At 40.6% G+C, this 16,606-nt stretch overlaps 1 protein-coding gene across 4 annotated transcripts in view; it reads right to left on the reverse strand.

Annotated features, from left to right (window-relative positions):
• Window positions 1-465: 465 nt before the first annotated feature.
• TBC1D12 (TBC1 domain family member 12) overlaps window positions 466-16,606 on the reverse strand; it is a 147,749-nt gene continuing 131,608 nt past the window's right edge. For 2 of the 4 annotated variants that reach the window (XM_055255023.2, XM_055255013.2), the window contains 4 exons: window positions 16,106-16,234; window positions 15,732-15,841; window positions 5,015-5,273; window positions 466-3,682 (listed from right to left, as the gene is read on the reverse strand). In XM_055255023.2, the coding sequence (XP_055110998.2) occupies window positions 3,614-3,682; window positions 5,015-5,273; window positions 15,732-15,841; window positions 16,106-16,234 (567 nt within the window). In that variant the 3' untranslated portion in view covers window positions 466-3,613. The remainder of the gene's footprint in view (window positions 3,683-5,014; window positions 5,274-15,731; window positions 15,842-16,105; window positions 16,235-16,606) is intronic. The other 2 variants (XM_063629623.1, XM_055255043.2) reach the window with 1 other exon arrangement.

The raw sequence follows: 16,606 nt of genomic DNA on the forward strand, positions 1-16,606 counted from the left end.
TCAGAAGACTGTTTTCTTACACTATCAATTAGTCATGACAAACTTTAATGTAACTTACTGTCCAATGCTACCTCACACTTTTTTGACTCTTTTTTATACTAGTCCCTGCTGTCTGAATACACTCTTGGAATATAAAATAATTTTATCTGCCATATTAAATTTCACATTATTTTGAGTATTTTAGGAAAAGTTTTTTTTAATTGAAAATATACTTTAACAACAACAACAAAAACTGCCATATACTAACCATGTGAATTATCACATATTTCCTACATACTGGGCTCAAGAGAAGATAACAGTACAATATTTTAGCTGCCAGTACTGCCAGTCTAAAAAGACTGAAGACTTAGTGCATTCCTTGGAAGACAAATTTGGCAAACAAAAACAAAGATTATTTCCTTTGTTTCCTTGAGATGCAGTTAAATAAAACAGATATCCCCAAAGTAATGAAGACTCATTTCAAGTAATTACTCTGCTTACCAGTTTTATTTACACAGTAATTGTTATGAGTTGCTTTTAGTGAATTCCTTGTATTTACATTTTATATACACATTTATACTAGAAAGGTAAAGAAACTGTACAATAATAAAAAAATAAGAAAAAGAAATACAGTAACTTAGGTCCAACTGAGGAAACAAATACATGAAAGTATGATTAAATTTAGTCAGGTAGTATAACCTGAATGAGATTACTGCCAGAGGTTATATTCCCTCTATCAAGGATACCAATACCAAGGAAGTAGTTACTGGAGTTAAAAGGTCATTCTAAAACCTGCTAAGATCATGGCCACTCCTTCAATATTTTATTATATTACCAGTTTCCAGTAAGTCCCTGTAATAGCAATTACCTTTTGAGGGTTCTACTAGTAGTCCCTAGACTAGAATGACCCATGGGGCAAAAATATATGGGCACCCTAGGGCCCCATACTCCTAAAGAGGCAGTCACTACACTAACAAGGATCGCAGGCTTGTTAGTTTGAAAACTATATACCACTAACAGAAATAGTGTGCTTAAGTGTTGTTTCAAACTAAACTGCAACATAAAAACAAACTGTAAATCTAACCAAATGGCATGTTATATAGCCATCACTCATAACACTCAAGTCATTTAGTTTAGGTTCAAATTTAAACATAATAGGACAATAGCAATATGTCATTAGAGATCAGAGATCTCTGTCAATCAGATATAGCCTTGCGGCCACCTAAAGATGCGTTTGCTGCCTCATATATGTATCTAGTAGCAGTTCCGAAAGCCAATGCATTCACTCTTAGAAGGACAATGTCAATTGTTCTGACACTGCTGTTGGCTACATTTAACTAATTCTATGATATGGTACTAGAGCTCAAGAAATACATCAAGGCCGGGCGCGGTGGCTCACGCTTGTAATCCCAGCACTTTGGGAGGCCGAGGCGGGCGGATCACGAGGTCAGGAGATCGAGACCACAGTGAAACCCTGTCTCTACTAAAAATACAAAAAAATTAGCCGGGCGTGGTGGCGGGCGCCTGTAGTCCCAGCTACTCGGAGAGGCTGAGGCAGGAGAATGGCGTGAACCTGGGAGGCGGAGCTTGCAGTGAGCCGAGATTGCGCCACTGCACTCCAGCCTGGGTGACAGAGTGAGACTCCGTCTCAAAAAAAAAAAGAAATACATCAAGCCAGATCACTCTGTTCAGACCTCCCAAGGGAAACATGTTCCCTGGACAGCACCTGACTGGGAAAAGACTGTTAATGTTGCTATAAAATGCAAAATAGTAAAAGAAGCATTTTCCCCAATTTACTATTCAGTGAGAAAGCCAAGCAGAAACCCAACGCAGCACATTGTGAAGAGTTTCAATGCTCTATTTTCAGCAGTTAAGCCAGGCATACCACCTCCTTCATCTGACCTGGATCCTGCTCTAGACTTCAAGGAAACATACACCTGATTAGCAGTTCAAGAACTCGACATAAAAATAATTCATGCTATGTTTCAATTGGAGGGTCATGACACTGTTGGGCCCACAGGCAAAGCATTCATAAGTCAATTTAATTTAAGATCATATCTACCTTTTTGGAAATGACTCCCTATGTTACAATGAAAGAATTCATCAAAGAATGACTCAATCATGCAGCACTACTTCCTAGAGTTGGCAAGGAAATCATCCATTTCTTGGCGGTTGACAGAAGGCTGATCCAAAAACACAGTGAAGAGATGTTCCCATTCCTCAAAGTATTTCATCTCCATGGGCATGAGGATTTAAAACCTGCTAAGTTCCCGAACCTATGCAAAGTGGCCAATGTGAGGAAGCAGAAGTTGGATAACTCATTCAGAGGCTACCAATCTTCCAAAGAGTCACTATCTAGACTAGCGTATAATGAGGTAGACGAGGCAGTATCAAGACCTTCCTTGAAGAAAGCAATGATGAGTAAAGAAGATGAGGATGGGTTATAGGCAGCATTTAGTGTACCATGTGAAGAGATTAAGATGGCACTGACACATAAAGGAATCAATAACAAGACTAATCTCCTTACACAGCTTCTTCAGGCAACTGAATCAAGAGATAGGATGTAGACTTAGAAAAAAAAATTACCTTTTTCTTTTATTCTTATTTCCACTGATTAGGAAAAATTATGCATAGAGTTTTACAAGTCACAGATTTAGCTACATATTAGATTTCAAATTTCAAACTGGAGTTAACAAATTTTGTTTCTATAGACAGTGGAAGAATTGTAACTAAAAAATATGAAGTCTTGCCAAGTAGCATGCTATTTAAGAACTCTCAGGATTCATTACTTTTTACTCTTATCACTGAGAAACATCACATATGTTTTTAGACTTACTCTCAAAGTCAAGTCTTCAATCCACTAAAGTGCAAAGAACTTTCCTTCTACCAGTTATTTATAGTTTTCTTAATGTGAAATTATTAGATGAATAATTTGTTAGACTAGAACCAGAATGGCTAAAATTCTCTGAGTGATAAGGAATTCCTTAAGAAAGACAACAAATTTCTGTTAAAAAACAAATGGACACGATACTATGGAAAAACATCTAAACAAACAATAAACAATCTCCCACCAACATTTCCAGTTCCTAGGTAACTCGAATTTGCCCCAACTTGTGAATGAAGATAAATGACATCTTCAGTGACTTAAATCATTTACAACCAATTTTGTTCATTACTGTTCTATAATATCTTCAAAAGGTCAGAACTAGAAACAATGTCTGTACTATAGTACTTTGGAGGTTAACAGTAGTATTTAACAATCCTACTCTAGCCTCCAGAGTATCTTTGTGGTAACTGTTACAAAAGAAAAGATGTAAAAATTTGAAGTATCTTCAAAGCTATTTAAAAAATTTATTGCATTAAACTGTTTACTTCAAATTGTGGAGTATAAACTCACCATTTAAACTTTTTCCTTTGAAAAATGACTCTACCTACAAAATAATAGTTTATTAATACTGTCAATAAGTTACTTATTTCATTTACTTCAGCCATAAAATGTAAAATCAGCAGTTTTCCACCTCTTGATTCTTTTAGGTATCTCCAACATTTTCTTCCATGCCTTTTACATAGGAAACAAAAAGCCTTTATCCAAAAACCACATTTTCTATGTCAATTAGTCTGTCAATTTTGAAGACTAGCTTTTCAAAGCAGGACTACTGTTCTTGTCTCCTTCTTTAATATCCTTCATTACAGATGCAAAGACCTGAAAATTATATGAAATAAAGATTAATCCTCAAAAACTACCACCCAGATTAAAGAGATTTAAATAACTATAGTTTATAAACATGAAAAAGCTTTATTATACTTAACTCTGTCCCCGAAAGTGTGCCATTCTCAATTCCCCTTTATTTTTTTCTAATCATGAAATATGATTAGATTCCAATTTTTACCAATTGCTAACTATTCTGAAATTACTATTTGGTAACATAGCATTTTCTGAACCAATAAGACTGTGAATTTAATAATGTCAATTGTTTATATCATTCATGGATTGAGTGATACTGCTATCCTTTTATGTCACTTAACTTAGATTGCCAATACTTTTACTTTCCTAACAAGACTAAGCATCTAAAAGCCAGGACCATACATTATATATTCTTTCAACTACAAACCCTAGTACACAGTAGGTATTTAATATAATAAAATTGTTGTCTATTTGAAATACCAAAGTAATAACTACTCTGGCAAATAAATGACTACTGTGGGTTGTACTTCACTAAATTGATATTATTGGACTTACATAAAATAAAGCCCGGCCGGGTACAGTGGCTCACACCTGTAATCACAGCACTTTGGGAGGCTGAGGCGGGCAGATCACAAGGTCAGGAGATTGAGACCATCCTGGCTAACACGGTGAAACCCTGTCTCTACTAAAAATACAAAAAATTAGCTGGGCGTGGTGGCACGTGCCTGTAATTCCAGCTACTCGGGAGACTGAGGCAGGAGAATCGCTTGACCCCGGGAGATGGCGGTTGTAGTGAGCCAAGATCACACCACTGCACTACAGCCTGGGCTACAGAGTGAGACTCCATCTCAAAATAAAATAAAATAAAACAGGCCAGGTGCAGTGGCTGACGCCTGTAATCCCAGCACTTTGGGAGGCCGAGGCGGGTGGATCACAAGGTCAGGAGATCGAGACCATCCTGGCTAACACGGTGAAACCCCATCTCTACTAAAAATACAAAAAATTAGCCGGGCGTGGTGGCGGGCGCCTGTAGTTCCAGCTACTTGGGAGGCTGAGGCAGGAGAGTGGTGTGAACCCAAGAGGCGGAGCTTGCAGTGAGCCGAGATCATGCCACTGCACTCCAGCCTGGGTGACAGAGCGAGACTCTGTCTCAAAAAATAAAATAAAATAAGCCCTATGTTTGGATAGCTGAAAAGTGGGCAATTTGATTTAAACTCTTGCTTCTTAGCAGTCAAAAATTATTTTTAAAAGACGTATTTTTAAGCACTAACTTTTAAGAAATACCTAACTTTTTTACAATAAGTCAACTGCTTTAACACATCTATTAAAGACAGGAAAATATCACTCTACCTGAGTCCATTTTTTGGTGCTATTCTGCATCTGAATGGCTGCAATACAACTGAACAGCTTTTCCGATGTGATATCTTCTGGCAATTTAGTTAGAAACTGTGCTATATGAATAAAGTCCATCTGCAGGAGAATATCTTCATATAATCGGAGGATTCCTAATCCAGTCCTAAATAAAAATTCTTCCCCATCTCTGCAAAATACATCCCAGACTCGACAGGCCAGATCAAGTGGTAGTGATTTGCTATATAGTGTGAAGATCCTAAAATTAGAGGGAAAAATGGTCACTGAAATTTTTCATTCATTAACTCATTTACTCAGTATGCATCTCTATAAAAAAAGAACAGTGCTTAATTAGGGATAAGAAGGCAAATAAAATATGGCTTTCCCATCCTGGCCAACATGGTGAAACCCCGTCTCTACCAAAAATACAAAAATTAGCTGGGCGTGGTGGCACACACCTGTAGTCCCAGCTACATGGGAGGCTGAGGCAGGAGAATCGCTCGAACCCAGGAGGCAGAGGTTGCAGTGAGCCGAGATCGTGCCACTGCACTCCAGCCTGGTGATAGAGTGAGACTCCGCCTCAAAAAAAAAAAAAAAAAAAAAAAAAAAAAAGGCTTCGTCCCTCAAACTTGAGTAGTGGGAAATTAAATAATAAATAACAAAATTATGTGAATTTACAACCTTATGTAGAGGAAAGGCCTAATATATACTAGAGTGGTAGAACAGTCTGGTAGTTAAGGGTATGAGCTATGAAACCAGAATGCCTGAATTTGAATCTTGAATTTGCCACTTATTAGTTGTGTTACCTTGAGCAGGATAGTTGTCTTTACTGTGCCTCAGTTTCTTCATTAGTAAACTATAAGAAAACTACCTACCTGTCAGGATTGTTTTAAAAATTATAGTAGTTAATAAATGTAAAAGTGTTTACATCAGTGTTTGGCATGTAAGAAATGCTAAATAAAAACTATTATTATTGTATGAAGAACCCAAATATCATCCTTTAGTAACCTAATATAAACTCAAAGTCTGACTTCTCTCTTTTCTCTTCCCCTTGCACAAACATCCGGTTTTGTTTTGTCTTTTTCCTCCACCCAGCTTTATTTACTACTTCTTTTGAAGCATGTATACCTTCCAGTAGAATCACCAAAATGGTTTTTCCCAACCTTTCTGACAATGTCTGACCATGTAATTCTTTATCCAGTGGTTCTCTGGGAGCCATTCTGGTTGGGGGAAGTGGGGAGAGTAAGTATTACAGGACTTGTCTTGAAGTTGCCTTGGCAAAGAAAGTACACAATTGTTTACACCGATTGTGTGTTTATTTGAGGTAGTGCTGATGGGATTTGAGGAAGGGAACTAAAAGCTTCCTCGCCAAAATAATTTAAAAAAAAAAAATCCTTTTGCACTGCCACTTATTCATTCCCATCCCACAAAAATGTCTCTGGGATTTGTATATAATAAACTCAACAGAGACATGAAACAAAAGTCCGTCCCTACTTCTTAAATTACAAACACATATGTAATCATATGACAAAAACCACTTTTGGTAGTACAAAACTCAATGTTCAAAATGAGGAGTGCCTAGGCTCAGGTTCTAGTATACAGTACTTTTTTTTTTTTGAGACGGAGTCTCGCTCTCTCACCCAGGCTGGAGTGCAGTGGCGCGATCTCGGCTCGCTGCAAGCTCCGCCTCCCGGGTTCACACCATTCTCCTGCCTCAGCCTCTCCGAGTAGCTGGGACTACAGGCGTCCGCCACCACGCCCAGCTAATTTTTTTGTACTTTTAGTAGAGACGGGGTTTCACGGTGGTCTCGATCTCCTGACCTCATGATCCGCCCGCCTCAGCCTCCCAAAGTGCTGGGATTACAAGCGTGAGCCACCGCACCCGGCCTGTACTTGCTATTTATTCGTTCTCTCCTGTCCCCACATCAATTGTGATCCTGCTGTCCCCCATGCTCACACTTCTCAAGACTGACAATGGAGGATTTTTTTTCCTTCTTAATGGGATTAGTATTTTAACTTGGATCTCAGTCCCATAATATTAAAAAACCCTTCTCTCATTTTCTTGGGTCCTTCCCTGAGTAACTCTAATGCTCTTGGGGGACAGGAAGAGAATACATTGAAAAATAACTTAATTTTTTTTAATGGAGTTTTGCTCTTGTTGCTCAGGCTGGAGTGCAATGGCAAAATCTCAGCTCACCGCAACCTCCACCTCCTGGGTTCAAGCGATTCTCCTGCCTCAGCCTCCCGAGTAGCTGGGATTACAGGAATGGACCACCACGCCTGGCTAATTTTGTATTTTTAGTAGAGATGGCGTTTCTCCATGTTGGTCAGGCTGGTCTCGAATTCCTGACCTGAGGTGATCTGCCCACCTCGGCCTCCCAAAGTGCTGGGATTACAGGCGTGAGCCACTGCGCCCAGCCAATAACTTAATTTTTTAAAAAGCCTAAATCAGTCGGGTCTGGTGGCTCACGCCTTTGGGAGGCCAATGTGGGAGGATCGCTTGCATCCAGGAGTTCAAGACCAGCCTGGGCAACATAGTGAGACCCCATCTCTATAAAATAGCAAAAATTAGTTGGGTGTAGTGGTTTGCCTGTAGCCCCAGATACTGGAGAGGCTGAGGTGGGCAGACTGCTTAAGCCTGGGATTTTGAGGCTGCAGTGAGCTGTGATCATGCCACTGCACTCAGCCTGGGTGACAGAGTGGGACTCTGTCTCAAAAAAATTAAAAAAAAAAAAAATCCTAAAGCAAAGAAGATCTGAGAAGACACATTTGACCAATGCCATTATTTATTTTTCTACATTAAAGCTTAATACCATTTACATGAAACCCACTGGTTGTGAATTGTTAAGAATTAAAGTTTAAATATGTCATCTGTACTCTTCCCCCCTCCTCAAATTATCATGGGAATTCTTTTTTTTTTTTTTGGAGACACAGTCTTGCTCCATTTCCCAGGCTAGAGTGAAGTGGCAGGATCTCAGCTCACTGCAACCTTTGCCTCCCAGGTTCAAGAGATTCTCATGCCTCAGCCTCCCGAGTAGCTGGGATTACAGGTGCCTGCCACCACACCTCGTTAATTTTTGTATTTTTAGTAGAGACAGGGTTTCACCATATTGTCCAGGCTGGTCTCGAACTCCTGACCTCAGACGATCCGCCCGCCTCAGCTTCCCAAAGTGTTGGGATTACAGGTATGAGCCACCTGTAATAGGATTACAGGTGTGAGCCTCTGCACCCATGTGTATTCTTAACAACAACCTGTCTTAAGATCAACTGCTCCATCTCTTTGGCAAAATTCACCCACCATTCTATAATCTACTGGGTATTGCTTAAAAGGCAAACTCTCTAAGTTAAAACAAAAGATTTTCAACAGAAAAGATGATGAACGACATTAGTGCCTAAATAAGACATCATTCTTCTATCAGAAAACTGGATACATTTATAATAGGTACAAAAATAATAAGGAGTAAACTTAGCAGTAAATTTAACCAAGGAGGTGAAAGACCTCTACAAGGAAAACACTGATGAAAGAAATTGAAGAGGATACAAACAAATGGAAAGACATCCCATGTTCATAGATTGGAAGAATTAATATTGTTCAAATGACAATACTACCCAATATAATCTATAGATTCCATAAAATCCCTATCAAAATACTAGTGACACTCTTCACAGAAATAAAAAAACCATCCTAAAATTTATATAAAACCCCAAAAGACCTCAAACAACAAAAGTAATCTTGAGAAAAGAAGAAAAAAAAAAGCTGGAGGCATTAGACTACCAGACCTCAAAATACACTACAAAGTCATAGTAACCCAAAAAGAATAGTACTGGCAAAAAAACAGATACATAGAGGCCGGGCGCGGTGGCTCACGCTTGTAATCCCAGCACTTTGGGAGGCCGAGGCGGGTGGATCACAAGGTCAGGAGATCGAGACCACGGTGAAACCCCGTCTCTACTAAAAAATACAAAAAATTAGCCGGGCGTGGTGGCGGGCGCCTGTAGTCCCAGCTACTCGGAGAGGCTGAGGCAGGAGAATGGCGTGAACCCGGCAGGCGGAGCTTGCAGTGAGCCGAGATTGCGCCACTGCACTCCACCCTGGGCGACAGAGCGAGACTCCGTCTCAAAAAAAAAAAAAAAAAAAAAAAAAAAAACAGATACATAGAAAAATGGCACACAATAGAGAACCCAGAAGTTAATCCACATTATCTATAGCCAACTGATTTTTGAAAAAGGTGCCAAGAACACTAATTCAGGAAAGGACAGTCTCTTCAATAAATGGCGCTGGGGGAAAAACTGGATACCCATATGAAAATAAAACAAAACAAAACTAGACCCCCACTTCTCACCCTATACAAAAGTCAACTGAAGATGGATCAAAGACCTAAATGTAAGACACAAAACTATAAAACTATCAGAAGAAAACATAGGGGAAATGCTTCAGGACATTAGTCTTGGAAAAAAATGTTATTAGTAAGATCTCAGAAGTATAGGCACCAAAACCAAAATTAAACAAATTCCCATTTTAGATTATATCAAACTAAAAATCTTCTGCACACCAAATAAAACAATCAATAGCATAAAAAAACCCCACAGAATGGGAAAAAATATCTGCAAACTATTCATCTGACAGGAAATTAATAGGCAAAATATATGAGGAACTTAAACATCTCAACAGCAGGAAAAAAAAAGGCCAGGCACCATGGCTCATGCCTGTAATCCCAGCATTTTGGGAAGCTGAGACGGTGGATCACTTGAGGTCAGGAGTTCCAGACCAGCCTGGCCAACATGGTGAAACCCCATCTCTACTAAAAATACAAAAATTAGCCAGGTCTGGTACACACCTGTAGTCCCAGCTACTTGGGTGGCTGAGGCACGAGAATCACTTGAACCCTGAATGTAGAGGTTGCAGTGAGCCGAGATCGTGCCACTGCACTCCAGCCTGGGCGACAGAGACCAGAGAATGACTCCATCTCACACACACACACACACACACACACACACACACACACACACACACACAAAATCAATCCAGCTAAAAAATGGGCAAATGATCTGAACAGACATTGCTCAAAAGAAGATACAGAAATGACCAACAGATAAATTTTAAAATGCTCAACATAATTAAGCATCAGGAAAATGCAAATCAAAAGCATAATGAGGTATCCTCTTACCCCAGTTAGGATAGCTATTATCAAAAAGACAAAAAATAACAAATGCTGGCAAGGATGCAAAGAAAAGGGAACTCTTTTTTTTTTTTTTTTTTTTACTTCTCTTCTGGTTTATTTTTCTTTGTTGGTGTCTCCCGCCTCTAACACATCAGCTTCAGAAGACCCAGAAGTCTTCCCCTCTCCTTTTCTTTTTTTTTTTTTTTTTTTGATAATAACTCAATCCTCTATTTGACAAAGAAGAGGGAGAAGGAAGAGGAAGAAAAAGAAAGTGGGATAAAGGATCAGAAAGGGAGGAAAATAGAAAAAATTAGAGTATGACTCCAGGGTAGACCTGTTTTGTTGTCATTGAGTTGGTTGGTTAGTTTGTCTGTTGTATTCTTCATGTTTCGCCAAGTTGGCCAGACTGGTCTCGAACTCCTAGCCCGAAGTGATCGACCCGCCTCGCCCCCCAGAGTGCCGGGACCACAGGCGTGAGCCACCACGTCCAGCCGCCACATTGCTTCTGGCCTCCGTGGTAGACCTCCCAGACGGAGCGGCCAGGCAGAGGAGCTCCTCACTTCTACCCAGACACGGGGCGGCCGGGCAGAGGGGCTCCTCACTTCCCAGACGGGGCGGCCAGGCAGAGACGCTCCTCACTTCTTCCCAGACGATAGGTGGCCGGGCAGAGGCGCTCCTCACCTCCCAGACGATGGGTGGCCGGGCAGAGGCGCTCCTCACCTCCCAGACGATGGGTGGCCGGGCAAAGGCGCTCCTCACCTCCCAGACGGGGCGGCCGGGCAGAGGCGCTCCTCACTTCTTCCCGGACGGGGCGGCCGGGCAGAGGCGCTCCTCACTTCTTCCCGACGGGGCGGCCGGGCAGAGGCGCTCCTCACTTCTTCCCGGACGGGGCGGCCGGGCAGAGGCGCTCCTCACTTCTTCCCGGACGGGGCGGCCGGGCAGAGGCGCTCCTCACTTCCCAGACGGTGGGTGGCCGGGCAGAGGCGCTCCTCACTTCCCAGACGATGGGTGGCCGGGCAGAGGCGCTCCTCACTTCTTCCCGGATGGGGCGGCTGGGCAGAGGCGCTCCTCACTTCTTCCCGGATGGGGCGCCCGGGCAGAGGCGCTCCTCATTTCTTCCCGGACGGGGCGGCCGGGCAGAGGCGCTCCTCACTTCGAAAAGGGAACTCTTATACACTGTTGTTGTGAATGTAAAGTACAGCCACTATGGAGAACAGTATGGCGATTCCTCAGAAAACTACAAATAGAACGACCATACGATCCAGCAATGACACTACTGGGTATATACCCAAAGGAATTGAAATCAGTATGTTTAAGATAGGTCTGCACTCCCATGTTTATTGCAGCACTATTCACAATAGCCAAGATACGGAATCAACCTGAGTATCCAACAACAGATGAATGGATAAAGAAAATGTGGTACATACACACAATGGAATGCTACTAAGCCACAAAAAAGAATGAAATCCTGTCATTTGTGAGAACATGCATAGAACCAGAGGACATTATGTTAAGTGAAATACCACATGTTCTCATTCATATGTAGAAGCTAAAAAATGCTAGTCGCTCTCTTTTTCTTTTTTTTTCTCAGAGACAGGGTCTGGCTCTGTCGCTCAGGCTGGAATATAGCGGTACAATGTCAGCTCATTTGAGCCTCCTAGGCTCAAGCCATCCTCCCACCTCAGCCTCCCAAGTAGCTGGGACTACAGGCAATGCCACCATGCACCATACAGCTAATTTTTGTACTTTTTGTAGAGATGGGGTTTCGCCATCTTGCCTAGGCTGGTCTCAAACTCCTGAGCTCAAGTAGTCAGCCTGCTGCAGCCTCCCAAAGTGCTAGGATTATGAGCATGAGCCATTGCACTGGCCAGCTGATCTCATGAAAGTAAAAAGTAGAACAGAGGATACTAGAGGCTGGGAAGGGTGGAGAGAAGGAAGAGATAGGCTGAAATTTTTTAAAATATACAAAATTACAGCCACATAGGAGGAATAAGTTCTAGTGTTCTATAGCATTGTAGGGTAACTACAGTTAACAATAACACATGGTTTCAAATAGGACAACTATACTGAATGTTCCTAACACAAAGAAATGATAAATATTTGAGATGATGGATATGCTAATTACCCTGATCTCATCACCATACATTATATGTACAGAAACATCACTATGTACCCCATGGATATGTACAATTATTATGTGTCAACTAAAAAAAAATTTTTAAAATTCAAAAGAATGAAAAGAAAAAGAAATCTTATTTTAATTCCATTAAACCACATAGCTTAAGAAATTAACTTTTAGAAAATGTAATATACATTGTTACATTGTTGCAATTATGGTTTTTTGTTTTGCTTTTTTTTTTTGAGACGGAGTCTTGCTCTGTAGCCCAGGCTGGAGTGCAGTGGCATAATCCCGGTTCACTGCAACCTTGGCCTCCTGGGTTCAAGCGATTCTCGTGCCTCAGCCTCCCGACTCACCGCAACCTTGGCCTCCTGGGTTCAAGCAATTCTCGTGCCTCAGCCTCCCGAGTGGCTGGGACTACAGGCATGGGCCACCACATCCAGCTAATTTTTGTATTTTTAGTAGAGACAGGGTTTCACCATGTTGGCCAGGCTGGTCTGGAACTCCTGAGCTCAGGTGATTTGCCCACTTCGGCTTCCCAAAGTGCTAGGATTACAGGCATGAGCCACCATGCCCAGCCATTATATTTTCCTTAAAAAATGTTTCTTTATATTGTGTAATACTTGAACAGCAATGATTCGACCTTCACTATGACATCCTACTTCCGCATCTCAATTTCTTCAGCTCTAAAATGATGAATTTGGATTACTTCCAGTTCTAAAATCCCACCTCTCTTACAACTAAAAAAACCCTAAATATTCTTCTTCAGTAAAATCAGTATTGATCATGTTGTAGTTAACTTTATAAAGAATATGGTTTCTGGAACTGGACTGCTGAGGTTTTAGTTTCTATTCTGCCATTTATTAACTGTGAAATATTAGGTATGGTACTCAAGCCTATCAAAATTTCAGTATCAATTATCCAGGCATGGTGATGCATACCTGTAATCCCAACTACTCAGGAGGCTGAGGTGGGAGGAATGCTTGAGCCCAGGAGTTCCAGGTGGGAGGAGCTGTGATTGTGCCACTGCACTCCAACCAGGGCAACAGAACAAGACTCTGTCTCAAAAAATAAAAAATAATTTTTTTAATGAAAGAAAAAAATAAAAAACAAAATTTCAGGTTCCCCATCAGTAAGTGATATAAATTACAGTACATATGTTTTTTTTTTTGACGGAGTCTCGCTCTGTCTGGAGTGCTGTGGCACAATCTCGACTCACTGCAACCTCCAACTCCCTGGTTCAAGGGATTCCCCAACCTCAGCCTCCCAAGTAGCTGGGACTACAGGCATGCACCACCACACCTGGCTAATTTTTGTATTTTTAGTAGAAATGGGGTTTCACCATGTTGGCCAGGATGGTCTCTATCTCCTGACCTCGTGATGTGCCCGCCTCGGCCTCCCAAAGTGCTGGGATTACAGGCGTGAGCCATCACGCCCAGCTTTACAGTACATATCTTATGTGGTTGTTCTGATTAAACAGAAAAAAAGTATGTGTGGTAAAAACTGGCTGTTTACCAAACCATTTCTTTTTCTTTCTGGGCAAACAGCTAAACCACATTTTGCATCTTCACTTGCAGTTAGTTGTGGCCGCATGACTGAGTCCTGGCCAGTGGAATGTGAGAGGAGGAGATGCGTAATACCTCCAGGCTTAGCTTCCCAAAATCTCCCCTTGTGAGTCTCCTTGTCCTCTCCCCTTCTGTGAAAACCCTGGAAATGCCTTGTTAAAGATGGTGGAAGTACAAAATGGAAGGAACGTTGGTGCCTGAATTACAGTTTGTAGGAGAGCTGTATGCCTATTAGGAACACCATTAATATCATTAGTCTTAATATGACAAATGAAAAGTCTAAAAAACTTTGAACTTTAAACACAAGTAATAAAATGGTGATCCTGTCTGCAGTATACATGATTTGGCAACATACATAATTTTTTTTTTAATAGGGTCTCGTTCTGTCACCCAGGCTGGAGGACAGTGGTGCAATCATAGCTCACTGTAACCTTAAACTCCTGCGCTCAAGCAATCCTCCCACTTCAGCCTCCTGAGTAGCTGGGACTACAGGAATGCACAACTATGTCTGGATAATTTTTTTATTTTTATTTTTTGTAGAGATGGGGTCTTGCTGTGGTGCCCAGGCTGGTCTCAAACTCCTGGCCTCCAGCAATCCTCCCGCCTCAGCCTCCCAAAGTGCTTGGACTACAGGCATCAGCCACTGCACTTGGCCTTTTTTTTTTTTTTAAGCTAGAGAAAGTCTAGGAAATAAAATTGTGTGTGGAACAGTAAAAATCTGAGCTATTCATATGTGTAACTTGGAGAAAGTATATTGTATTTACATTTATTACATTTTTTTAAAAATTTCAGACAATATATAAGAAGGGAGATCAAATTAAAAAATTCAAATTGGTGTCATCTTGGGGAAAAAAGCTAGATAAAGCCTTGAAATAAAAAGAAACAATATGAAGCCCTTAGTAAAGAAACACTATAATAAATATCATAAGCCCTTGTGTGTTAATAATAAAATAAATAGCAACTAACTTTGAGAGCTTAGTATGTGCTAGGCATCGAATGAGATAATCCACGTAAAACACCCTCGCTACAACTATAAAGATAATATTATTCCCAATTTATAGACAAAAAACTGAAACACAAACTGAGAGATTCTGATTTCAACCCAGAGGCTATGCTTTTTTTTTTTTTTTTTTTTTTTTTGAGATAGAGTTTCGCTCTGTTGCCCAGGCTGCAGTGCAGTGGTGTGATCTCGGTTCACTGCAACATCTGCCTCTCAGGTTCAAACAATTGTCCTGCTGCAGCCTACTGTGACTACACCCTGCTAAGTTCTTTTTTTTTTTTTTTGAGCCGGAGTCTGGATCTGTCACCAGGCTGGAGTGCAGTAGCGCAATCTTGGCACACTGCAACCTCCCACCTCCTGGGTTCAAGCGATTCTCCTGCCTCAGCCTCCCGAGTAGCTGGGATTACAGGTGCATGCCACTATACCTGGCTAATTTTTGTACTTTTAGTAGAGACAGGGTTTCATCATGTTAGTCAGGCTGGTCTCGAACTCCTGACCTTGTGATCCACCCACCAAAGTGCTAAGATTACAGGCGTGAGCCACCGTGCCTGGCCAAGACTAAGTTTTTGTATATTTAGTAGAGGGGTTTCACCATGTTGGACAGGCTGGTCTTGAACTCCTGACCTCAGGTGATCCGCCCACCTCGGCCTCCCAAAGTGCTGGGATTACAGACATGAGCCACCACGCCCAGCCAAGTCCATGCTCTTAATCAAATGCATCCCCACAAAAATTTGGAAGTTTCTAAATTTGTAAAAGAAGGCTCTTTATACGTAAAATCTTGCACATGAGATTTACTCTAGTTCCTAAAACACACAAAAAGTTATACTTTATTTCCTTTTCATTATTATATATCATGTACGTTATGACTTACCAGTCTATCAAGTATATATCTGGTGTAAGACTGTAAGATTTGAAGTGAAGAAATAATTTGGAGAGATTTTCTTCAAAAAATACTTCAAATGTTGCAAAATATTTCAACATCTAAAGATTAAAAAATCAATACAATTATGAAAGTATATACTCTAGAAATAAAGAAATTAAATGCTTAAACACTAACAGGAAATCTTGCTCATTAAGAATCTCATCTTTTTCTGAGTCTTCTCAGCAAACATTCATTAATAAACTATAATATAATGATAAGTTTACATTAGGTCAGATTATCTTGGCCTTCTAATTATTGTTTTTCACTCTAAGAGGGCATTCAAACTACAGAAACAAACAAAGGAAAACATGATCCATTCATACCATGCTGTGATCCACACGAAAAAAGGCCAACTGGCATGGCTTATTCAGGAGATTGGCAAATGCAATAAAGGCATCTGCCTCTTCCAAATTGAGAATGAGTACTGCTGCAATGAAGGACATCCCTTGGACCTTCAAAGGGAGAAAAAAATTAGTCAAAATGGACTTACAATAATAAATCTATATAGTTTATTTTATTGTACTCCTAAAAAATTACAGTGACATTACAAAGTAGAATTAACCAAGATTTCTTTTTTCCTTCCCAGCAAAGGTAAATACAGAGAGCCCCTAATGATTATGAAATCTCCCTAATTTCTTGTTCATATGGTGTGGTTTTTCAACATTAGGGAGAATTTTTGAAAAAAGAAAAAAGTATCAGATTTTACTGCTACAAAAGGCTATCTCAGTATATTACCTAGTTTTCATTTCCTCTCAGTCTGAATTCTTTCAAAATAGAGTACAGAATCACAAAATTTAATAAAAATCAGGTGATTATTTTCATTG

This window comes from Symphalangus syndactylus, chromosome 2 (assembly GCF_028878055.3).
Source record: "Symphalangus syndactylus isolate Jambi chromosome 2, NHGRI_mSymSyn1-v2.1_pri, whole genome shotgun sequence".
Lineage (NCBI taxonomy): Eukaryota > Metazoa > Chordata > Mammalia > Primates > Hylobatidae > Symphalangus > Symphalangus syndactylus.